Source organism: Megalobrama amblycephala, linkage group LG9 (assembly GCF_018812025.1).
Source record: "Megalobrama amblycephala isolate DHTTF-2021 linkage group LG9, ASM1881202v1, whole genome shotgun sequence".
Lineage (NCBI taxonomy): Eukaryota > Metazoa > Chordata > Actinopteri > Cypriniformes > Xenocyprididae > Megalobrama > Megalobrama amblycephala.
Window position 1 is genome coordinate 31,854,082 of NC_063052.1, and position 27,445 is coordinate 31,881,526.

Sequence of the window (27,445 nt, forward strand, 5' to 3'; positions counted from 1 at the left end):
GACAACTTCAATACTGATATAGAACACAGACATAAACACAGCATTTGGCATTTCGCCTGCTGAAAGCTCGAGCTCAGTATTCGCTGTCAGACTAATGATATCAGCTATATACCTGCTCTACTGGTCCGTCTACTCGCTCTTACATCATCTCGTTCCCGCCCGACACGCTCATCCCGACTAAACACCCGCTAGTGGCCCTCAGCAAGAAGAAACAGACATGTACACATACGCAGAAATATACAAATGAAATGATGGTGGAAAGCACCTCAGGGGAAGGAAAGCAGAGAAGAAAGGCATCAAAAGGAGCTTCTAAGAGAACGTAAGAGAATAGAGAGAATAAACATGTCTCGCACTGACAGTTTTTCAATGATATCTGCTGAGCCAGGCACAAGCTAGCAGTGCCTCGGAATGACAGATTAGGAGTGTATATCCGGAACAGAAGGAGGGGAGAGATAGAGCGGTCTGTTATCATGCACTATAATCATTTATAATATTTACATAGATTGGTAATAAAAGGAGGAAAATTTGTCACACTAACTAGACAGTCGAGACAGGACTGAGCAGAGAGGAAAGTGCGTGCGAGTGCGTGTCTGTAGTAGAGATGTGCAGAAGTACATGTTCATATAACCGAGCGGTCGGAAATGCTGTACGATTAAGCCGATTTAGAGTCATGTATTATCAGAAGCATTTTTAAGTCATACAAGATTTTGTTAAAACATCTTTCTTATACATCTATCATTCTTGTGTTAAAAAAAAAGAGCTAAATGAGGGACTGTTTTTAAAATTTGATTTCAACAAATGCCACTTAAAGGCACAATATGTAATATTTTTGGATTAAAATATACAAGAACCACTTACATTATCCCAAATATTTCCAAGAATGTTTAAATCCAGAGAAATAAGCAATTTTAACCAGGACATGTGTAACCCCTCTACCCAGGTCCTACTCACCCCGCTCTGCACGGGCCTCAGAGCTAGAGCATCTCTTGAGATCAGAGGAGTGAGGTTTACTTGCACAGTGACTACTAGCTGGCCTCTGTTACACTCACCCCCCTAAACCTCACTCCTATCCGGGTCACGGCACCAATGTAACCCCTCTACCCAGGTCCTACTCACCCCGCTCTGCGCAGGCCTCAAACCTGGGTCTCCAGTGTGGGAGCCGGACACTCTAAAAAGGAGTCTAAATGCTGCAACCTCTAGCTAGAGCATCTCTTGAGATCAGAGGAGTGAGGTTCACTTGCACAGCGACTACTAGCTGGCCTCCGTTACACTCACCCCCCTAAACCTCACTCCTATCCGGGTCACGGTACCAATGTAACCCCTCTACCCAGGTCCTACTCGCCCCGCTCTGCACAAGACTCGAACCTGGGTCTCCAGCATGGGAGTCGGACACTCTAAAAAGGAGTCTAAATGCTGCAACCTCTAGTTAGAGCATCTCTTGAGATCAGAGGAGTGAGGTTTACTTGCACAGTGACTACTAGCTGGCCTCTGTTACACTCACCCCCCTAAACCTCACTCCTATCCGGGTCACGGCACCAATGTAACCCCTCTACCCAGGTCCTACTCGCCCCGCTCTGCACAAGACTCGAACCTGGGTCTCCAGCATGGGAGTCGGACACTCTAAAAAGGAGTCTAAATTCTGCAACCTCTAGCTAGAGCATCTCTTGAGATCAGAGGAGTGAGGTTTACTTGCACAGCGACTACTAGCTGGCCTCCGTTACACTCACCCCCCTAAACCTCACTCCTATCCGGGTCACGGCACCAATGTAACCCCTCTACCCAGGTCCTACTCGCCCTGCTCTGCACAAGACTCGAACCTGGGTCTCCAGCGTGGGAGTCGGACACTCTAAAAAGGAGTCTAAATGCTGCAACCTCTAGCTAGAGCATCTCTTGAGATCAGAGGAGTGAGGTTTACTTGCACAGCGACTACTAGCTGACCTCCGTTACACTCACCCCCCTAAACCTCACTCCTATCCGGGTCACGGTACCAATGTAACCCCTCTACCCAGGTCCTACTCGTCCCGCTCTGCACAAGACTCGAACCTGGGTCTCCAGCATGGGAGTCGGACACTCTAAAAAGGAGTCTAAATGCTGCAACCTCTAGCTAGAGCATCTCTTGAGATCAGAGGAGTGAGGTTTACTTGCACAGCGACTACTAGCTGGCCTCCGTTACACTCACCCCCCTAAACCTCACTCCTATCCGGGTCACGGTACCAATGTAACCCCTCTACCCAGGCCCTACTCGCCCCGCTCTGCACAAGACTCGAACCTGGGTCTCCAGCGTGGGAGTCGGACACTCTAAAAAGGAGTCTAAATGCTGCAACCTCTAGCTAGAGCATCTCTTGAGATCAGAGGAGTGAGGTTTACTTGACAGGACCTGGGTAGAGGGGTTACATTGGTGCCGTGACCCAGATAGGAGTGAGTTTTAGGGGGGTGAGTGTAACGGAGGCCAGCTAGTAGTCGCTGTGCTAGGCGAGTAGGACCTGGGTAGAGGGTCTTTCATTAGCAATCGCTCCAGCTGCCTCGTTCCGCTCCAATGGCTTTCAGTCATACCCTGCTTCATACTTCAGTAATGTTAATAAATCTTAAATACATTAGCTCATCCATGAATGTGATTTCTACCCGAGTCTGGATTCTTTTCCACTGGCTGCAGGCGTGAAGACAACTCCCAATCTCCCAGGTGTCATCAAGCTACGTCTTTGTTTTGAAATAAGCGACCTCTAATGGCTAAAAACTACATATTGTGCCTTTAAAGTAGGAATACAATTTATTAATTTCAAAAAATGTAAATACATAAATCACTTTTACAGTTGACAAACATGGCATATATTATGAATATTGTTGAATTTATTGTTTTTAAAAGCAAGTTAAATGTAAAAAAAAAAAAAAATTACTGTATGTCAATTTCTTGACTGTACTAAAGCATAAAATACCTTATATATAAATAATATGTTTGCAGATATTTAGGAAACATGCTAAGTTTACATACTTGCTTCTAAGAAAAACAATGCTACAACCAGTTATTCTATTTTGAAATGTGTGTTCTGTGTCAGTATGTCTGTTTTTGTTTTGGTCTGTGTGATCCCGCCCACTGCCAATTTACCCAATAGTATTTTGATACCCCAGGTTGCCAGCTGGTGAAAAACACAGCGTATTGCAGCCATGGAAGCCAGCAAACAAACAGTCAGAGATCACAAATTCTACTCTATGTCCACAGGCATATTACAACATGGATAAATTTAACTCATCAACTTACAGTGTAAAGCTAATAGCTTTCAACTGTCGTTTGTGCTCACTCCTGTTGCGTGTCCTCAATCTGGCAACCCGTGTGAGCGTCGAGTCTGAGAAGGTGGTGGAAGAAACAACCTTCTTCAATATTTTGAATTTGGACTGCAGTACCCAGTTCAACCACTAGCTGTGAATATTACATACTGCTCCTTTAATAGAAGAAATTTTTAAACTGCATTTAAAAAAAAAAAAAAAAAAAAAAATAGTACAGGCCAAAAATCCAGCCTATGAAATATCTTCACCCTTATTTAAATATTATTAAATATTTGTTAAAGATTTGCATAGTTGTGCTTAAGTCAATTGTTTTATTTTTGATAACGTAATGAAGCACACCAAATTGTGCAGACATAATATATGGCCAGGCTGTCAAACCAAGAAATAATGAGCACATACAAAAACAAGAGAGCACCAATAAAATATTAATAACTGATTATGTTGTAATTAATGTTTGCTTTTTTCAGTGAGCTTTTTGTAGCTGTATTTATTTTGTCAGATAAATAGCTTAACCAAGTTTAGTGTTTTTTTTTTTCTTCCCTCACATTTGACATTTTTTAAATATTTTCCTCATATTTTGATGGTTTAATCGAACTTGTAAGATCATTAAAAATAAATATCCCTTCAGGACATCACTTTTAGACACTACTGTATAAAATATAAGAATCTATTTTAAAAAACTGTTGCTTTTCTCAGTCAATTTGCCAAATGTCTTTCTTCATCTGTTTGTCAATAAAGTTAAAATATGCCATTGAACAGTTTATACGTGAGAGTCACCACTGACCTTTCAAATGAACTGTAAATTGAATGTACTAACAGTGTGATTATTCATAAAAATGTACTAAAATGTTTAGGCAATTAACATAATGTTGTCAGGATGCACTTTTATCATGAAACAAGGTCTTAACAGGGCACTCGTGTCAGAGCAGAGACGCCAATCTGCATGTGTGCATTGATCGACATTTAATTAAAATGACAAATGGAATGGAAGAATGCGCCCTTAAATTATTTTCTCGACAAATATTTATTCCAATTAATTTCATTAATAATGTATTATGTGTCATATCATGTACTTTGATTAGAATTTTTAATCGATCGCAAGCACTAATCCTGACCCATCCCTATTCTGTATTCCAACCGTCAAACTTTAATTATGCCTATGAGTGAAAGTAGGAGTGGGAAAATGGATAAGGAGAATAAAAGAGATGATTGAGGTGACAAGGGAGGAAGAAAGACAGGCGAGAGGAGGGAGATTGAGTCAGTCTGTCAGACATCAGGGGACAGAATCTCTGCTTAGGTTGAAGGAGGTCATTGACAAAGATAAGAACTAAAATAGACACACAGTCTTGACCTTCTCAATATACTTACACAAGAGGGCCAAACAAGAGAGAGAGGGAGGCTTCATTTCCAAGAGCGCAGTGGTTTTTGTGTTACGATGTACGAAAGAAATAAGGAGTTAGCGAGAAGAGAGGCAGAGAGAAACAAAACAAGAGTGAGGGACTGGAGATACAGAACGAGCGGCGGTGGAAGACAGGGGGCAGAAAGCCAATTTAGCTTTCACAAGTAATCATTCTGCTAAGCCCTTTTACAGCACAAGAACAGAGATATGTTTTTTTTCGCCTGACAGGGCCATTTATGTTTTTTCTCCAGGCTGATGCATTAAAACCTTTCCATTGTTCTGAATCTCAGCAGAGAAAACACTTTAAATCGAAACCAATTCGTGAGCGAACGCAGCAAGGAAATGTCATCAAGGGGTAGGAAAGCGTTTGATAAGAAGAGCGTCACCGGTGCAGTTGTTAAAGGGCTGAGCTCTGTTTCTATAACAGAGAACACCTCAGCCCAGGAGACAGGGACCCAATGGGTTTTTGCGTGGGGCGTTTGGAAAGAAATTGAACAAGAGCTGTATTCTAAATCCCATACTCTCCGTACTGTATAGCATGCAATATATGGATTAGTGGACTTCAAATCATATTATACTGGATAATATGAGCCTAAAAAACATGCAAGGATACATACATGGGAAATTCACTGACAACAGCATGATATTTGGGCAGTTGTGGTATATCATTTTACATGTATCTATACATGCTTTTAAGGCTAGTATTACCCAAAATCCCTTTCGATCAGAGGATGAGGAGCTTGTGATAGTTCTTTAACAAGAAATAGATGAAAAATGCAAGAACATGGTGGCTTTCAATATCATGAATCTAACAGTACAAGATGCATTAAAACATTTGGAATCTGTAAGTTTAGAAGCATTTTTTTGATACAAAATACAGTAAAAAATTAATATTGTGAAATATTGGCGAAGCTGAGTCTTCAGCAGCCATTACTCTGTGTCACATGATCCTTCAGAAATCATTCTAGTATGACGAATTGGTCCAGTTGTGCTGCTTAATATTTTTGTAGAAACAGTTATACAAACAGAAATTCAAAAGAACAGCATTTATTTGAAATATTCACTGTAAAAAAATATTTTCATGATTTGTTATCACAATGTTTTAAAAAAAAAAATGTTTTAATTTCAATGAACTCAAAATTTTAAGGCAACCAGGTAACTTAATTTAAGTTAAATTGCAATAATTTTTTACGTTTTTTCATAACATTAACTTTCAATTTCTCATAATATTCCATTAAAGTCCCCCTGTAGTCAATAATTTTATCCCTTAAAACTCATCTTTGTTCACCAAAATTACATATTTAAACATTTTTTCCTGTGAAAAAAAATTCTTAGTACCCTAAAATAGCTTGAATGTAAGTACACCCTTGCCTCATTTAATATACACTGATCTATGAATATGATAATTAGCCCCGCCTCCACTCGCTCATGTGAACTCAAAGATCCACTCGGTCAACTTACTGAGGTAAACTCTGCACAATGGTATGCTTTTTACAACGTCAGACACATAACGGTAATTAATATGATTAATGTTTTGCTTGACTATGTTATCAAACAGCTAATAACGTGTTGCTAATGTTACACAAAACGGTTCCAGTTCACCATCTAAGTCTCCTTCTAACAATCAGTATCCTTAGAAACGCTTTGAACATCTTAACGTCAGTGGAGAAAGGCATATAGTTCATCATAACATCGTAATATGCATCATACACCCATCATACTGCTAAATCTACCCGATTTTTCATATCAACACAAAAATATACCAGGATAACCTTCTTTTGAGTCTCCCTTGCATGGTCAGTTAATGATATGCTAAAGCCCACCGGCACGTTGACGTGATTGGTTACAAGGTAGTTTGTGACGTCCGAAACAACAGCGATTTCTTTGGTTTACTGCAGTTTTAAGGAGAAAATAGTCAGCAATGATGCTGACTTTTGAAAACGTTTGTGTTAAAAACACCAGATAGACATATGAACAACATTAAAAACTTGATTTCACCACAGGGAGACTTTAATATTTCACATTTAGTTTTGATCCATGTAGTAGTTTAGTATTGTAGTACTTTAGTTTTGAATTTTTTAGCAGTGGTGCTTTAATTACCATGCATGCATTTGTTATTAAACTAATTTTGTATATCCCTAGTACAAACATTAAAGGGATAGTTCATCAAAAAAAAAAAAAAAAAAAAAAAGTTCTGTCATAATGTATTCACCTTCATGTCGTTCCAAACCTGTATGATTAAGAAGATATTCTGAAGAAACAACATTGGACCCCATTGACTTTCACTGTATGTAAACAGAGACATTTCTCAAAATATTTCTTTTATGTTCCACAGAAGAAAGAAATCATACAATAAATGATGACACAATTTCCATTTTTGGGTGAGCTATCCCTTTAAGTGTGTAATGTAAGTATGCAAATTGGAATGCAGTAAACGACTGGAAGAAGGAAATTAAGAGGGAAGGAACAAAGTGAAGGGATTGATGTGGGTGTAGACAGTGAAGGAGAAAGACGAAAGATAGAAGAACACACAAAAGAAGAAAGGAGAAACAATGGAGACCGAGAAAAAAGGAAAAGAGAGAGAGCGATAGATAAAAGGGAGCGGGAAGAGGGAGAAGAGGAGGATCCGATGAGAGAACACTGTGGTCGACAGTAATTGCTTCGTCTTGCTCTGCTGCCCATATATGGTAATGGAATGCGTGACTGAGAGGGGGTAACCTGTATTGAGCCGAGAGCATCACCACGTTCCCACACACTCACACACACAGAGCAATCAGACTGATTACAAAACGCATTAACACTCAGAAATGAGAAGACTGACACTCAGAAATAAACACTCTACAAGAAAAACCTTACAAGAGCTCCTGACAGACAGAAGGAGACGAGAGATACTCGGTGAAATTAAAATCACTCATAACTGCCATCTATAAAATTATTAGAGTCAACATGAAAAGACCTCTGTAGCCCATTTAAATCTGTAATTGGAGTGCAACAGGATATTCAACAAGAAACGTATGGACAATTGACTGGATTGCGACAAGCGTCTTTTCTATACCAAAAGGTATTCAATAGTCGCTTTTACACATAATTGAATTTTTCAGTTTAGAGGTTGTGTGTGGATACAATGTGTTGTTGAAATACAGAAGCTGCAAAGCTACACAGTTGCTGAATTGTGATGTCCTATCTAAATGATGATGAATAATGAAAGAATAAACATTTTTGAGCATGTACAATATAAGGGTGCTCTGACCAACATTCATTTTTATACTGTTTTTTGTGTTTTTGCCCTTTGCAGAAAATAGTCAGTATTTCATCGTCATATTTATTAATTTGAGTTCATTTTAATGAAAAGGCATCTAATTTTAGTCAACAAGAGAATGCAAAATTAAACCAAGCAAGCAAGCAAATAAATAAAGCAAGTAAACCAATAAAACATGCATTTACTGTATTTTTTTAAAGGATTAGTTCACTTCAGAATTCAAATTTCCTGATAATTTACTCACCCCCATGTCATCCAAGATGTTTATGTCTTTCTTTCTTCAGTCGAAACAAAATTAAGGTTTTTGAGGAAAACATTCCAGGATTTTTCATTGTTTCAATGCTGCTTCAAAGGGCTCTACATGATCCCAGCCGAGGAATAAAGGTCTTGTCTAGCAAAACAATCATTCATTTTATAAAAAATAAAATAAAAATTTATATACTTTTTAACCACAAATGCTCATCTTGCACTAGCTCTGCGATGTGCCATACATTACGTAAATCACGTTGGAAATGTCACGCGTGACATAGGCGAAAGAACCGATCAGGTGTCTACAAAGCGAACATGCAAAGACGAAGTCAAACACAATTTTGAAGTTGGAGGAGAAAATGAGATGTTCGCCCTACCGTGGTACTTCCACCTACGTCACGTGTGACCTTTCCAAAGTGATTACGTAATGCGTGGCACATCGCAGAGCAGTGCAAGATGAGCATTTGTGGTTAAAAAGTATATACATTTTTATTTTTTTTATCTTTTCGCTAAACAAGACCCTTATTCCTCGGCTGGGATCATGTAGAGCCCTTTGAAGCTGCATTGAAACTGCAATTTGGACCTTCAACCCATTGATTCCTGCTGAAGTCCACTATATGGAGAAATTCCTGGAAACCTTAAAGGTGCCCTAGAACTTTTTTTAAAAGATGTAATATAAGTCTAAGGTGTCCCCTGAATGTGTCTGTGAAGTTTCAGCTCAAAATACCCCATAGATTTTTTTTTTATTCATTTGTTTAACTGTCTATTTTGGGGCATAATTAGAAATGAGCCGATTCAGGGTGTGTGGCCCTTTAAATCTGGTGCTCCACGCCCCAAGAGCTCGCTCTTGCCTTAAACAACATAAAAAAAGTTCAAACAGCTAATATAACCCTCAAAATGGATCTTTACAGTGTTCGTCATGCAGCATGTCTAATCGCGTAAGTACAGTGTTTATTTTGATTGAGTTTGAGGCTATGCTCTGTGGCTAACGGCTAATGCTACACTGTTGGAGAGATTTATAAAGAATGAAGTTGTATTTATGCATTATACAGACTGCAAGTGTTTAAAAATGAAAATAGCGACGGCTCTTGTCTCCGTGAATACAGTAAGAAACGATGGTAACTTTAAACACATTCAACAGTACATTAGCAACATGCTAACGAAACATTTAGAAAGACAATTTACAAATATCACTAAAAATATCATGATATCAATAATCATGTCAGTTATTATTGCTCCATCTGCCATGTTTTGCTATTGTCCTTGCTTGCTTACCTAGTCTGTTGATTCACCTGTGCAGATCCAGACGTTACTGGCTGCCCTTGTCTAATGCCTTTCATAATGTTGGGAACATGGGCTGGCATATGTAAATATTGGGGCGTACACCCCGACTGTTACGTAACAGTCGGTGTTATGTTGAGATTCGCCTGTTCTTCTGAGGTCTTTTAAACAAATGAGATTTATATAAGAAGGAGGAAACAATGGAGTTTGAGACTCACTGTATGTCATTTCCATGTACTGAACTCTTGTTATTTAACTATGCCGAGATAAATTCAATTTTTGAATCTAGGGCACCTTTAATTTCTTTTCGACAGAAGAAAGACAGACATAAACATAAACTTGGATGACATGGGGGTGAGTAAATTATCAGGAAATTTTAATTCTGAAGTGAACTAATCCTTTAATTAATATCTTTTCTTAAAAGACTGAAAGCTGATGCATGTGAGATGAACAGGTGTGGTACATTTACCGCAAAAGATAATCCAGAATTGACCTGCAATATAACAAGAATGAAAGTGGCTATTAAAAGTGACTTCTATCACTATGCTTTTAAGAGATCAGCATAGGCCGCTCAAAAACCCATATTGGTCAACCACTACTCTGATATCAACCAGTATAAAGCTGCACTTTCCATACATAGTGTTGGCTGAACGTAAGCATCCTCATTACTGCAGGTATTTTAAAAGCAGTGATTCCGATACATCTACCTCCCACAAACACTCTCACACACAAACACCTAGTTACGGCCCCTCTGTGCTGTACAAGCGTGACTCATCCCATCAGACATGAGGCTGAGGATGCGAGCATAGCGAGTCTTGGCTATCTCCTCCGTTTCTGCAAGTGCTGGGCATCTGGAAGGGCACCAGGCTACCTCAGCTCCCTGGCACGCCAAGGACGCCCACATGACCGGCCCGGCTCTCGTGCCAACTCAGGACCCCTGCATAGACTCAGCAAGTTTTGACAGGATTCTGTTCGGCTCATCTGTGAAGGACTCAGTTATGAGTCGCCGGAGAGCAAATGTTGAGGGAAAATGCAGTATGTCGACAAGTGAATGTGAAAAATGCCTTCTTGATGCTGGTCGGAAAAACGTACACTGCAAAGGCAGCACGACACTGAATATATAGCACAAAATTTACCATTTAGTAAATATTGTCCATATTAACTAAACTTATTGTGAATGATAAATGCAATCACAGGGCATACGTTTTGGCAAATTGGTGGCTAATTTGTATGATCTCATTTGTACAATCTACTTACGCCCCATATGTTTAGGGGTGGACCTTCATGCTTATTTCCCTAATAATCATACGTTTTTGTACAATTCACATTTGTCATATATGTCACACTTGCCATATAGAAACCACTTTTTATGATATGCGTTTTCCCACCCTACATTATCATATTGAATATCCCATTTATAAAAGTCAAATGGGCTGCAAATGCTGTTTTATGTTGACTAAGACTTCGTAAGAGACAGCCAGCATGCATTCTGGTTTTCCAAAGGCAAAGTTTATGATGCCTCTGCCATGGCATTTTATTTACACAGGTAAAGATGCAATGTTGTTTTATGTGACAACGCACTTAACACAGAATATTGGAAGCAGCAAATCAAAGTAAACATAAAACCGCATTCGTTGCCCACTTGACTTGTGTTATGTAATTTATTTCACAGTTAAACATATTCAACTAGAAAAAATAAAGGACTTTATATGCATCAGAAATTCACTGGATCAAGATCAAGTCTCTATATGACAGGTGATTGCAAAAACATCTATTTTTAGTAATAACAAACAGATGAATCACAATATGACTAGTCTAGGAACATTAAGAAATAAAAACAGCTTGTGTAATTTCTGCAACTCAAGGCTGACTAAACTGAATTACAAAATAAAATACCGTTTCAAACAGGTTTTCCTAAACAGCCCTTTGTCTTCTATTGGTTGCACAAAACATAGTTACGCCCCCAAACTCATGCCATTGGTTGAGACAATGGGCCCTATTTTAATGATCTAAGCGCATGGTCTAAAGCGCACGGCGCAAGTGCACTTAGGGCGTGTCCGAATCCACTTTTTCTAGTTTACGACGGGAAAAATGGTCGGTGCACAGACTAAAAGGGTTGTCCCTATTCTCCTGATGAGTAATGGGTGTGTTTTGTGCAATAAACCAAGCAGAGTGTCATCTCCCATTCCCTTTAAAAGCCAGTTGCGCTTGTGCCATGGCGGATTCACTATTTACATGCCGGAATTTGCAAGCGGAATAACTGAACGCTTCTCAAGCCAGGAAACGGATGTGCTCGTGCGCAAGGTTAAAGCGCATGAGCAGACCATCTACGGGACAAGGTTGATTCCACCAAAGCATTTTAATTATTATGCATACAATAATAATCTTCTACATTGTACTGCTTTTATTTTTTTGTATTTGGCATGTTTGTGTGCTGCTGCGCAAGTTTCAGTTGGTCAGTGGAGCAGTCTATTTCAGTTGCCTCAAAATAGCAATGCGCCAACAATGCACCTGAACACACCATATTTTCAGACCAGCACGCCCATGGGCGCACAAATAGGTGCAAATGCATTTGCTATTTAAACAACATGGCACAGGATGTGAAAATGAAAACTCTGTTGGGCTGAATCTAGCAAAAAACACATTGCGCCAGGTGTATGATAGTGCCCATGTTGTGTGGTGTCAGGCTGGTTGGGATGCTCGCCTACATTTTTGGAGGATCAACCAACAAATAGTTGACCTACAATCTACAATTACTTACTGTTGTAAGAAAATATTTTAACATAATGAGCTTAAAAACAAAACAATATAGACAGCCTAATCAGGACACGCTTCATCTCTGTAATCATAACTTCAAAAATAGGTCTAAATATGTCACGATTGTGACGTGGCCTACGGCAGTGCTTATGCTAAACTAGTTAAGAACACCAAAGCACAAGAACTCTAAATCCCACCTCTTTTCATTATCCTCTTCTAAAGTACAGCTCTCAGGAAATGTGTGTGATAATACGTGGCAAAAAAAATCAGCTTTATTTGGAGGGAAAAAGACATAAAATTACACCTTCAAGTTTAGTTTTGTGGATTAATGCGTTGCGGCATTGTGACTCATCAGAGTGAGTGCTTCTAACAAATTTACCCCATTTCAGGTATAACACTATATACGTCTACAGCTCAATGCAAGTTTCTGAGCCGCCACTCAAATAACACCACTTCAAAAGAAACGTCTGTCAGGTCGAGATGTTATTTTATAACGAGCTTGTTTTTGAGTTGAGCAATATTTGATGGCAGTCAGGTTAATACTTGAGCAATGAGTTCAAAGCAGGATTCAACAGGACACGGATGTTTGGATGTTGACATTCAGAAGAAATGTGATTGTGAAAGCGAAACTGCTTATTTCTGAGTGGGCACTATCGCGCACTCCTTAACCTGGTCATGTGATTAACCAGAAAGCTAACAGCTGATGAAAAGATAAATGACAGGATACGCTGGATAAAAAAAAAATATATATTTTCATGATTTGTTATTGGAACATTTTATCTTTTGTCAAATCAACTTAATTAATGTGGTTCAGGTAACATAATATTTTAAATTTCTGTTGATTAAACCAATCGCCTTCATTGTATTAACTCAAATTATTAATTTCAATGAACTCAAAATTTTAAGGTGTTGATGATGCAATTATCTATCTTTTAAACAGATCTTTAAGTCATTTAGAGACCTCTGGTAATGTTGTCAGAATTACATTTTTTGACTTCTCTAGTGCTTTCAACACTATTCAACCTGCTTTACTTAGGAATAAATTAGAAAATGCCGGATTACACCGCAGTATGGTCAGCTGGCTAACTGACTATCTCTTAAACAGACCACAGTATGTAAGGTTATTGTGCACAATCTGTTGTAATTGTTTGTAATTTTATATTTTTTGTATTTCTATTCTATTTATTATTCTGTGTGTTGAGCTTGCTGTGGCATGTGAATTTCCCTTCGGGGATTAATAAAGTTAATCTAATCTAATCTAATCTAACTGCTTATTTCTGAGTGGGCACTATCGCGCACTCCTTAACCATGGTCATGTGATTAACCAGAAAGCTAACAGCTGATGAAAAGATAAATGACAGGATACACTGGATAAAAAAAATATATATTTTCATGATTTGTTATTAGAACATTTTATCTTTTGTCAAATCAACTTAATTAATGTGGTTCAGGTAACATAATATTTTAAATTTCTGTTGATTAAACCAATCGCCTTCATTGTATTAACTCAAATTATTCATTTCAATGAACTCAAAATTTTAAGGCAACCAGGTAACTTACTTTTTTAAGTTAAACCAACAATTCTTTTTTACAGCGTACTATACATAAAATCACGTGAAATGCAAGAACAGCCTGGTCAAACACCAACATGGTATGGGATTACCCTATAAACTGTTTTTGCTTCAGGACTCTATAAAATCTGGTTCCTGAAGCAAAACCAGTTTATGGAAAATTCCAGAAAGGATATTGCATGAGACTACCCTAGTGAAAAAGCATACTTGTGAAAAAGTATACTTGTACACTTTAGCATACTGGTAAAAAAGAGTAGGTTACAGAAATAATATACTTTACATTCAGTTTGCACTTAAGTGTATCCTTTTTTCCTGTTTTCAGACATTTAATTGCATGTTAATTGCACTTAAATTAAATTGTATTATAGTTTAAATGTATATTTAATGCAATTAGCTGAACCAATTCTGACTTGTATATATGTATATATCTAATTGTATATGTAATTTCATAATTATGTGTACTGCCAACTGTACAGACAAGCATTTATGGTAAATTAAATTTTTAATGTTATTTCTTTTGAATTTTTTAAGTCATGTATTGTAATCTAGTACATTTCGAAAATAATAAATTAAAAATATTAAACGTAACGTTGAATAACACCCTACAGTTAAAGTTAGTCAACACATCAAAATTAGTGTACTTCTTTAAAACATGACAAAAGATTATTAAAACATGATTTAAAATGTACTTTAAAGTGAAACTTTTAATTTGACATACAAAGTGTACTTTTTAAAATTGTACTTAAATGTGTTAAGAAACAATCATGAAAGTGTACTCCACACACTTAAGAGGCCTTTTATTTCATTAATATTAAATTACCTGAAAGTACAACTTTTTAAAAACATATTTTTAAGATTTTAAGTATATTACAAGTCATATTCAATACAATTAAGTGCACTTATAGGCTATATTTCACAATGATGGGCTTTTCTCTCATTTCAAGTAAATGAAATATGAGAATATAGATGAACTTTTGTACAGAAAGTGGTCATTATCTTCTCTACAATAACCAAAAGCAAATGAAATGGCATTGAAATCAAACATTTAATGTATTATAATTACCATTAACTGTATAGGCCCAACAATATCTTAAATTATGAACATGGCATGAATTGTAATAGTGTCAACTTTGCTCTCTTGAATTTCAGCTTCATCTTCAATATTCACCACAAATTCAATAGAGTCGTTCCAAGAAATGATTTCTTCTCCAGCCTGAGAAGGGCTTTCACGTTCAACACCCTTCTTATGATTCGCACCACGCTTCCTAATGAAGCCGTATTTAACCTCTGTCATCTGACTTGCAGTCAATTTCCTTTGGCTCTTCTCTCTTTCTTTCTATCTATCACTGTTCTGGGAAATGGTGCAGGATTTGACACTCACCAGTGGGAGAAAGTGAGAGAATGAGAGAGAGAGAGAGAGAGAGAGAGAGAGAGAAAGAGAGAGAGCCTGAGAATAGCCTTGGTTATGACAGTACAGCCAAACTTCGGAAACTTCTGGGCTTACGGAAAGTCAGGCCCACTCTCCGGATCCGAGAGCAGCCACCTGTGCAGTGTCAATGCGCCTGACACTCAACCCACCTTGAGGTTTCGCCTGACAGACAGATAGCTATCGGATGGAAGAAGCAGGGAAATTGAGTGTGCCAATCTTTGCGAGACCCCTCACATAGGACAGAAAATGAGAAATGAGATTAAATGGAGAACAAATGGAGACTTTTACTGAAGGAGAGACATTCTCAAGCAGAAACCTCAACTATAGCCCTATAAAGTTGTGCTTTGCATATGTACTCTTTGTGATTTCTATTCCATCTGAATCAAAATACATCTGTTTTTCTCACACAGCCTTTGTAAAAATTATGGAGCATTTTTCTGCTGTTGTTCGGCTAACTCAGGAAGGCGTCCTCTGAGAATCTACTCATGTCTGGACAGGAATATCTGTGATTGCGGGATAATATTTTAACCTTAGTTGGATGATGTAAGCTAATTTTCTTATTTCGCCTGGTATACTTTCAACATGGATTCAGACCTTCTGAGTTAGAAAAGTTGGTGGTTTAAGTTCCGTTAACATCTCGATCAGGGCTCAACAATAGCGACGCAAGACAGATGATCTAACAGGTTCACATAGAAAAGGTTTTGTTGAAATTGCAAGAATGACTTGGTATAATCTTGGTAGCATTAGAAAGAATGTGTTGAAAATTATGAACCAATTTAGTAAAATGTTGCCATGTATGTCATAATTTTCCAGCAAAAATGCAAATGTAAAATTAATTTATGGCTTTCCTTGTAAGAATGGCTTTCTTTGTATATATATATCTCTATATCTCTATATCTCTATATCTCTATCTCTATATCTATACATCTCTATATCTCTATCTCTATATCTATATCTCTATATCTCTATATCTCTATATCTATACATCTCTATATCTATATCTCTATATCTATACATCTCTATATCTATATCTATATCTCTATATCTCTATATCTCTATATCTCTATCTCTCTCTCTATATATATATATATATATATATATATATATATATATATATATATATATATATATATATATATATATATATATATATATATAAAATGGAAGTATCTTACAATGTGTACTACTGAAATCAAAAAACAAAAACAAACAAAAAAAACCTTACTGCTGAGCCTAGCTGAAATTATTTCCCCCAAATATATGTGTGTGTGTGTGTGTGTGTGTGTATATATATATATATATATATATATATATATATATATATATATATATATATATATATATATATATATAAGTTTATTTCATTGGGCTTTATGATGCACATCCAGAGCACATTACCGTCCACAATGCCTACATCCAAAAAAAGTCTTATCCTAATAATAAAAACTACAGAGATCCCAATCTGATCCCATCTGAATCAGTTCATGAAATCACAGATATCTGCTGTTAATAATCATAACTCAAACATCATTTGGAAAACTAATCTCATTTGAATAGTGCATATGTGATCAGACTTTCAAAGACACCAGGTCTGCAATCAAAAATGTAAATATGAACTAATTGAAAACATATTTCACATTACTTTTATAGCCTTATCATATTCCAAGTATTTTATTTTTACTTATCTACATCTGAGACTTGGGAACTCCTGAACTATAAAAGAGCAAAACCTTTTAGCAATAATATTTTCATCAGCGTGTCTCTGTTTTTGCACATAAACCTATATATTTTCTATATTTGCAAAGACGTAGGTGTGCCTGGAAGTGGACAAAGCGTTTGTGTAAAAAATGGTCCTGTGTGCTTGTGGAGAGTGTGTTGCCATGGTTGGATATCTTGCGATGCTACTCTCAGTATCCAGACAAATGTGATTCTGTAAACTGCAATTCTACAGTCCTCAGAAGCCCGTCTGTTCCTGCTCCATTACTAAAACCTCTTTCAGCCATTTCCATTGCTACAAAAAGCTGAACAAACTGCTAGTGCTACAAAACCACCAAGTAAGCTGGAATTAAAAAGCAGAAACACAGACACACACACACACACACACACACACACACACACACACAAAGTCAAAGGCATCACAGCCAGCCGCTCAAATAAACATTTATGAAAATTCCCCACGGAAGTCATTTTCCCTTACATCATGACTGGAGGTCCACAGAATCCTCAAGAAGCATTAGCCTTTCACCCTTCAACTCAGAGCTTTGGATGGCAGCATCTCCGAAAATTCTCTCCAGGGTTTATGTTTCCAGCTTGAGACATGCCTGTCATCTCAATTCACCGAACCAAACTTAAAAACCATATAGGAAATAAAACTTATTTATTTATTTTCTTTTGTTTACTCCCAAGGTCTTAGAATAACAGCTCTGGTTGGAACTTGGAAGTCATTCTCCATTACCCTGGTTATCACCCAAGGGACTCAAAATATTAAAAACAGAGCAAAAATGCATCTAAATTGCTAATATGGTCGTTACCTCTTTTCAAGTTGCCATTAAATAAAATCAAAATTGACACGCTTTACTTTCTCAATACATGCTCATGATCTTACTGTCTACAGTTCATCGGTGCATGTTATTCTGAAGACGACGTGTTCATCATCATAATCTTTCAAATTGTGACAACTTGTACAATCCAATCAATTCCCACCTTTTCTCTCATTAAATACTGCTTCATTCAGAAATATGTCACATCATGGAAGTAATATGGGTTGCAAACACACTTGCTGACTTTAAAAAAAAAAAAGCTCAATCAAAAATATTCAAGTGCTAATTCAGTTCCTTGTGAACTGAATCGTGAAGATCCTAAATCAACATTCCGCAAACGGAACTCAAGGTTTAATTGCAAATTGCAATTGACATGGTCTTCAAATTCATCTCTCAGATAAAAAGCAGAAGATGAGAAAATTAGATCCTATAAGCCTTCTTTTTTAAAATGACACAAATTTATTGTTGGTAATGAGGTTAACACGGCTGTAAATTACAGAGGTCTGCTGAGGTGAAAGTGTGGTTTCTATTAAAAAGGTAGATTAAGCACATAAAGTCCTACACGCACAAACGCATGTGTTCCAGTACAATTAAATGCACCATGCTAACGACGTGGGGCTAAGAAAGTCAATCAAGCAGAGAGCTTCTGAAGAAGATCAGCCAGTAATTAAGGCAATTTCAGCTCCGCCCTCAAGAGAATCTCAATGAATCAGCGTAGTTTGAGCTAGCGCAGGCAAAGGCTGTTAACACATAATGCCCACTACCAACGCATCAGACGGATGAAGGGTCAGTTAACCTGCATGTATGGACATGTTAAGCTAATAAAAGTCAAGAGATTTCAATATGCACTCATATTTCTTCCAAGATCAAATTACCTTTGGTAGTCTATGCTATCCACATTAATTTTATAGCTCTACACTCAATTATTTAAATGTTTCTTCTAGAACTCCTATGAGCAATAAAAACAAACAGAAATTGAGATGTTCCTACTTGCATGCAATATAAATGAGAACTCCATTAAGTCTTTTGAGCTATGAAAGAGCAACATTTATATGCTTCATGTGCTTAATCCACCACCAATACGTCTGACAGATGAAAGGACAGCTAACATGCATTTTAAGACACATTAAGCTGCAAAGAACTAGATTTGCATTTTCCTTGAGGAAATTTTTCACTTGCACAGCAACAATCAAAAAGTGTTAATGTTTGAAGTTTAGGTTTTAGGCTTTGGTTCCGTGCAAATAAAACTAGGGTTGTCAAACATACCAGATCTAGTCGGTCCTAAAAATTGACAGTACCAGCATTTCTGTAGTGCCGATAGTACAGAGTATCGTGTACCTGCTCATAGACTGCTTTCAAATGCTATTTGCAGGGTGTTTTTACAAGCATTCAGCATTGTAGCCAATTACACAATTGTAGCCAATGGCCTATCAGAGGTGCTAGTCAGTAAGTTAGTCAGAATCCGCTTAACCGATGAAAACGCACAAGGTTTTCTTGTGTTCAACACCAGCCGGGAACACAGTCGTGCAAGACAGTTCTGAAAGGTATTTACACCAAACCACTTTGACGACAGACTTTGCTCAGACATTTCAGAACAAGCAAAACAGCATTTCAGATGCTGTGCAAAAAGATTGGTCCCTAGTTAGTTCAGTTATGCCGTCCCATCGCGCAAAGTCACATTATTTTTTTGATGCACGTTGAGAATTTTATTCAGTAAATGTGTTTCTATCGTAGTGTATGAGCATGTTTTCTTATCGGATTAAAAAAAAATGTATCTGACTATTATGTGATATCCCAAAATGGGCATAAAAATAGGTGGATGGAAACATGGCTAATGTAATTAAGAGGTTCACTGCTCAATTAAGACAGCTTTTTTAAATTATAACGGAGGTATTCAGTAGAGTGCAGAATTCAGTGAGCTTGTGCTTTAGAGATTGACAGCCTAATTGATTATAAAGGGAGGATCTTTTCTTGCTTTCTGTTTATTAACCAATCAATCTGAATTGAAGTTTAGTTTTTCATGCTGCTAAGAAAACTGCAAAGTTTCTGGATTGACAACCTTATTTAAATCTGCAATTTAATCTGAAACTGTGATGACTAACCGTGATGATTAACAAGACAAAAATGTGAAAGAAATTTTAAATGTACTTAATTCAAAAGTTTTTGCTTTGGTACCGAGAACCATAAAATTTTACTGGTTTTGGTACAGACTACTGAACTTTCATCCAATGACAACCCTAGCCACAACTGCACTCCATGTTTTGGTTTCTGCCAAGCATATATGAAAATCAACATATCAACATGTAAAGGCAACTTTGTGGTTAAAAAAAATGTTGAAAAAAAAAATTTCAATATGCAAATAGATAAGCATTAAGGGTTAGTTCACCCAAAAATGAAAATTCTGTCATTTATTACTCACCCTCATGCCGTTCCACACCTGTAAGACCTTCGTTAATTTTCGAAACCCAAATTAAGATATTTTAGTTGAAATCCGATGGCTCCGTGAGGCCTTCATAGGGAGCAATGATCATTTCCTCTCTCAAGATCCATAAAGGTACTAAAAACATATTTAAATCAGTTCATGCGAGTACAATGGTTCAATATTAATATTATAAAGCGACGAGAATATTTTTGGTGCGCCAAGAAAAACAAAATAACGAACTTATTATAGTGATGGCCGATTTCAAAACACTGCTTCAGGAAGCATCGGAGCATAATGAATCAGTGTATCGAATCTGCTGTACGGAGCGCCAAAGTCACGTGATTTCAGCCGTTGGCAGTTCGACATGCCATCTACATGATTCGACACGCTGATTCATAATGCTCCGAATCTTCCTGAAGCAGTGTTTTGAAATCGGCCATCACTAAATAAGTCGTTATTTTGTTTTTTTGGCGCACCAAAAATATTCTCGTCGCTTTATAATATTAATATTGAACCACTGTACTCACATGAACTGATTTAAATATGTTTTTAGTACCTTTATGGATCTTGGGAGAGGAAATGTCATTGCTCCCTATGCAGGCCTCACGGAGCAAATGGATTTCAACTAAAATATCTTAATTTGTGTTCCGAAGATTAACGAAGGTCTTACGGGTGTGGAATGGCATGAGGGTGAGTAATTAATGACAGAATTTTCATTTTTGGGTGAACTAACCCTTTAAGAAAAAGACGCAAACATCAGATGTCATTCACATTTTTTTAAGAAGTCAATAAGCACTTCAATCTTAATGTTTAAATAACTTAAGTAAAACTTCACAATATTTACATGGTTTATGAAATGCAAAACTAGATAGCACACTTTACACTACATTCTAACCAACCATTTCTAGCTGTAAACATTGGGTTTGGATACAATGTAAGCAGAAACCTATAAAACAAATACTTAAAGGGATAGTTCACCCAAAAATTTAAATTCTCTTATTAATTACTCATGTCGTTCCAAACCCATAAGGCCCATTGTGGCTTGGATTAAACTGCTCGATTCATATGGATTTATTTAACCATCTCTTTATGAACGTTTTGAAGCATCAGAGTTTTGGGTGAATAGACATTCAATGCAGAGACAGAAGTTGTTCAGATCTCATTAAAAAGATCTTCATTTGTGTTTCGAAGATGAATGAAAGTCTTATGGGTTTGGAACGACATGAGAGTGAGTAATTGATGACAATTTTCATTTTTGAGTGAACTATCCCTTTAAGTTAGAAATTTAAAACGAACCCTAATCAAAATGTTTGAGGTATATCAATGCAGCACAGCAGTGAGATAGCTGTCGCTCTTTGCTTAAAGGATTGATAGAGATGAAGGCGTTGAAAGTTTTAAAGAGGGTGGAAAAACCCTTTGATTGAGCCCAGGGTTACGGAAAAGGCTGATCTCAGAGCCCACACACAAAAATCTCTCTTTAGCCTTCATTTTATCAAGCACAGTGGTGGGTGATAAGACGGCATGGCTGGCCTCCAGGAGTCCTCCAGCCTTCACTAACGGCACCGTATGACCACCTCAGTGCTGAGAGGCAGAGGAGGACAACAAGGGAAAAAAAAAAAAGAGGGAGGCGGGAGAGTCAAAGAGACAGGGAGACTGAGAGTATCTCTAACATGCCGCAAGACAAACAGATAAATCGGTAGACGGACGGAGACACAGAACAGATTTTCCATCTGTTATGCGGCAACATCTGATTCCCCATTTACGACTGCAGCATATTTTCAGGTCCAGCGATCAAGATTGCAGCTATCAAACAATTTTCGGGTTTTGTATGATATGATCTGGAACTTCTCACTCATTTCAAATACATAATCTCCATTACAAAATATGTAACCTAGACAGTGGGGCCATAATAATGTGTAAACCATGTGAGACCAAGGTAAACTGAGGACAGACAGGAAACTTTGTCAACACACTCTGAAAAAAATGCTCTCCTGTGCTTCACTCCAGACACTCATAAACAATGGAAGAGGAAAGGACAGAGGGTCTTATAGGCGACCAATCACTAAAGCCACCAGAACAAAGGCTTGAGACGGAGCTCTGAATGCACACTGGGAGAAAAAAGAAGGAGGGGTGCAGGGAAAGGGCACTCATTCAAAGGCTAGCAATTTTAGTCCCTTGCATGCTCAATGTGGGTGTGGGTGAGTGTCAGAAAGGAAGACAGAGAAAGGATTCTTGTGAAGGTGTTAGTTTCATTCTACGCTCTCTTTTGGACAATGCAGACACTGAGGTCTTTTGTTCTTGGAAACCTGTTGGCATAGAAGCATACTGTTCGGAAGGAAGAATAAAAGGAATACAAGGAAATGATCACGCCTTTGTGAGGGAGTTGCTCTTTGCCACCACTCTGACATTTGTTGCTTCTGACAGTAATGGAAGACCAAAGGGAGCCAATAAGGAAAGTATCTACTTCCATTTGTCGTGCTTCCCTGATCCCAAACTGAATTAAACACTCGGCAATAATGTTTTAAACTCCCCTCAAAGACTCTAAAACAAGATGGATGCCATCAGATCCCCAATGAAAAGAAGTCTCCATGACAACTGCGAGGAACCTTCACCTCACCCCTGAAGATCCCCTCTGAGAACTAATACATAAACCTTTGACACGTACCAACAAGATTAATGGGCTACCAAAAGTCTTGCGCGCATGGTAATAACCCTCCGCTCATCCTGAGGTGTAAAACGCCTTATCCCATGAAGAAATTAATAGATGCGAACCCCAGAGTGTGCCCACGCAAGTTGAGCGGCACTGAAATCTTGGCATGACTAATTGTGGTGCCACGATTCATCCATCCAAAACTCATTTATCCAACGGCCAAGATGCTAGTCTTATTTCTTGTGAAATATGTGCACAGGGAACGCTTAAATGAATCGGGATTCATTTACAAGCACCAGTTGCCAGGATCTTGTCGAGTTTCCGAGCCCTACCAAATGCACCCGAAAAGCCAAACAGACACTACAAGACTGAAGCTAATGTTGTATGGGACTAGTATGCGATAAAATACTGTGGATCGTAGTTAACGCTAAATGCGTGCACACTGGTTTTTAAACTGGTTTGAAACCTGTTTGACAAGTTGACAGATGTGCGCACTGTCCCAACAAGTGGGGGAGCAGCAATGAAACAGCGAGAGAGTGCACGCTACAGAAGAATGCATTAGGAAGCTGTAGTCTAAAAATTGCTCCATATTTTTCAGCATTTAAGTGCCGTTCATATCAAGTATAACTATAACGTTTTAATAATCATTCTAATTCTACGGCTATAATGATGACACCACATCGTTGGAATCACTTTCAGAGTGATTTTTTTTCAGATGATGGACGATAAAAACATTGACAGCCAATCAGAATGCATCAGATATTAAAGAGCTTGAGCATTTACAGTGGCATTCGACAAAGCTGCAACGTGCGCTTATAATAATCTGAATGTTAACCGCCTGTTAGTGTGGACGTGTCTTCGCTAATAGTTATGTGAACGGCTTTTATTCTTTATTTTTTCCCCTTTTTTTTTTTTTTTTTTTTTTTTTATTTGTGCAAACCATTAAAAAAAAACAACCCTCCTGCATGTTGTTTGTTGACTATGGCCACCACTATGAAAACAAATTTTGGAATCATAGCTACAGTTGTGAAAAACGGTAATCTTGTAATTGACACCTGCAGTTAGTTGTGTAAAGTGCACACTACACTGACAACACAACACAAAACAAGAAACTTGAGTCTTTAAATATGTGCAGAGCTTCAGTCCTGCAGTGTAGCCACGGCTTAGACAGAACCGCAGACATGTCTCTCCTTATCAGAAGAAACCAGCCCCTCTGAGAAGCCATCAAATCACTGTGATGTTCAAACCACCAGGGAAGAAATGTCTAGGACCATCACCACCACTAGCAAGACTAGTGTGGCAAACAAGGGGAACAGTAACTTAAAATGCAATTTTATAGCAGTGGTATCTCAAAATAGCAGAAGACCTGCATAAAATTCATACATCATTGCATTTTATAGAGTTACAGTCAGCAACATAGACCTGTCATAAACCTCTAAATCTTAACAACTAAACCCTGTTGCATTTCTTGCCTTCAATAAGACATAAAAGATGTAATAGATATAAAAGTTTCAAACTGTAAAGTAGGTGATTAAGCAAGACGGTACAATTACACCTGCTGTCTTCCAGACTAAGAATAAAAAAACGTACACGACAGGCCACACCTTGCGTAACATGGCGTACGAGACAAGAGATACGGGTTCCGGTCAGTGGCTCTTATTAAGTTGACCAGGATAACCCAGATAAGCAGGTAAGCTGTAGAAATCAGCGCGCGCAAGCGTAACACATGCGTGCAACTTGCGTATCAATACACTTGGGACGGGCGACTTCATGTTAAGCGCTCACTAGAGGTAAACATCATGCAAATTAGATCTAGGTACAGTTTCTAAATAACCAGAGAGACCGGGCGAGCAGTAAAAAGATTAACCCACAAGTTACTTAGTCACATTACCTTGGCTGGACAGAAGGCACGCGCCAAGGATCAGGCAACAGTTTATCATCGTAAAGTCGCTCATTCCGCTCTTGTCCGCGGGAGGTTAAACAAATCCTGAAAACTTTAGCATAAAATCTCTTTCACTTTGCGAAGGGAACCTGAGGCGGTGTGTTGAGGCTCGTCAGGTCGGAATCTCAGTCTTACAGTCCGCTCCAACTGCTAGTAAAGCCCGGAGTGTGTACAGGTATGTTATTGTGCCGAACGCCGTTGAGTCCTTCTGCCTGACGCGACTACCTCACTTGTTCTGTTCGGTCGCGAGCTTGAGAGCGCTACAGATGGAATTGGTCGTGATGTCATCGTCGCGTCACGTCATAGTGGGAATGGAAGGGCATTGAAGTTTAGAACTTGTGGATTGAGCTCCAGCGATACACCATTACCGCGTGTAATCCAGATATTCTGATCTTCCGCGTTAAGAGAACTTGTTTGAGATTGTAATCAGGGTGGGAAATTAACCGGAGATTTAGACAAAAATCCCCCTGTGGTAAATAAATTCCTCGGGTTTTTACCTAACTTTTGACGTTAAATAAATGTATATCATTCTATAGCACTATTTTGATTCGAAATAGTGAATCTAATTAGATATTAAGATTGATTATGTAGCCTAAAATATATTCTAACAGAGCGTTTCCTCAGTTGAAAAATGTATTTCAGTTCATATTAAGTGACAAATAAACGACACGCTGCTTTATGTTGTTCAAAATATGCCCTCATAAACGGTGAATGATGAAAATAAATGCTTCTGAAATTCAATTCCATGGGGCGACTATTAAATTCAATAATAAAAAAGTTAATTTCCCACACTGGCAAAATTGTCAGACAATATAACTCAAACGACTTTGCTTTTTTTTTGCATGTTATAGTCGTTTTCTGAATCTGATGTTAATATATTTTAACTGCGTCGGTCTATTACACGGACGCTCATCATAACTACCGTTGATTGACTCTCAAAACAATGATGTTTATTCAAATAAGGAGGAATGAAGGACAGGATTGATGTATTCAGTGCTCTTCTCCTCTGGGAATGGCCTGCATACTAATCAGTGACCTCGCTCTGCCATCTATTGACTGATCTGTGCAATTACGCGCTCACATTCATTAGCATGCAGAGCGCGAGGGATTTCTGTCAAATGAAATACAGCGTCACCTCGATTATGCATAAACGTTTGCTTGCGTTTACGTTTAAAGTTTTAACTAGAAGTTCGACAAGGCCAACTTTGATGTTGGCTGACAAAGTCTTGCCTGACAGCTTAAAAAAAGCTTAAAAAGCTGCGAAGTTTGAAGGTTGCATAGACCGTGTGCACTTTGAATACTTTAAATACCCTCAAGAAATCATTGAAAAGCAGAGTTATTTTATGTTTCCTTTTGTACTCATTTCAGAGACATTTAATTCGACAAAAATCTGTGTATTTGGTCCATTTTACCAGAAGAGCGAGATTGTACATTTCAAATGTAGCCTATGGGGAAAGTGACCACATCTGTAGCCTAAATGTTAATTTTGTACTGCTAGGAGAGTATAGGTGACATCATGGATAAAAGGCATGGACTAAAAGCCACAATATTTTGATTTAAAGGATTAGTCCAAGTTTTAAATAAAATTTTCCTGATAATTTACTCACCCCCATGTCATCCAAGATGTTCATGTCTTTCTTCAGTCGAAAAGAAATTAAGGTTTTTAATGAAAACATTCCAGGATTATTCTCCTTATAGTGGACTTCAATGGCTTCCAGACAGTTGAAGGTCAAAATTACAGTTTCAGTGCAGCTTCAAAGGGCTTTAAACGATACCAGACGAGGAATAAGGGTCTTATCTAGCGAAACGATCGGTCATTTTCGAAAAAAATACAACAAATTATCACCTTGAACGTGCTTCCGCTTTCCTGTATTCTTCAAAACGCTTACGCTGTATCTGTATGTCCTAAGCATTCCCTATTCTACTTACGGAAAAAAAAACGAAACTGGCGGCATGTTCGTTCCGTAAGTTGAATAGGGAAGGCGTAGGACATACAGCTGAAGCTTTTTGAAGAATACAGAAAGCATGAGCACATTCAAGGCGATAATTTGTGTTTATAAAGCATTTACAGTTGTATTTTTTTCAAAAATGATCGATCATTTTGCTAGATCAGACCCTTATTCTTCGTATTGTTTAAAGCCCTTTGAAGCTGCATTGAAACTAATTTTGACCTTCAACCGTCTGGAGGCCATTGAAGTCCACTATAATGAGAATAATCCTGGAATGTTTTCATCAAAAACCTTAATTTCTTTTCGACTGACGAAAGAAAGACATGAACATTTTGGATGACGTGGGTGAGTAAATTAACAGGAAATTTTTATTTAAAAGTGGACTAATCCTTTAAGATGTTTTTTTTTTTTTTTTTAAGATTTATAAAGCAAGCATAATTTGAAAAGAAAGTCCATTACCAAAGATAGTTCACATGTATCTGCAGTGCTCAGTTCCTGCATTTGGAGTTTTATCTTCTTCAGTTCCATCACACCTGTTGTAATTTTGCACGTAAACCCATAGACCTTGATTAGCTCTTGCAGGTGTTTGATTAGATTTGGAACTAATGCTGCATTCCAGACAACTCAGAACTTGGAATTCTCCCATCTTCTACTTGAAAATAACCTCTGCATCTGGAGTAAGTATGTTTATACGCTCTAATTTTCATAAATCAGA

At 37.8% G+C, this 27,445-nt stretch overlaps 1 protein-coding gene across 2 annotated transcripts in view; it reads right to left on the minus strand.

Moving 5' to 3' along the window:
- The window catches only part of pvrl2l (PVR cell adhesion molecule related 2 like), a 197,755-nt gene extending 172,567 nt beyond the window's left edge, over positions 1 to 25,188 (minus strand). Inside the window, exon 1 of one of the 2 annotated variants that reach the window (XM_048202846.1) lies at positions 24,731 to 25,174. In XM_048202846.1, the coding sequence (XP_048058803.1) occupies positions 24,731 to 24,794 (64 nt within the window). In that variant the 5' untranslated portion in view covers positions 24,795 to 25,174. Of the gene's footprint in view, positions 1 to 24,730 lie in introns of both variants that reach the window. The other variant, XM_048202845.1, reaches the window with a different exon arrangement.
- Between the last annotated feature and the right edge of the window lie 2,257 nt (positions 25,189 to 27,445).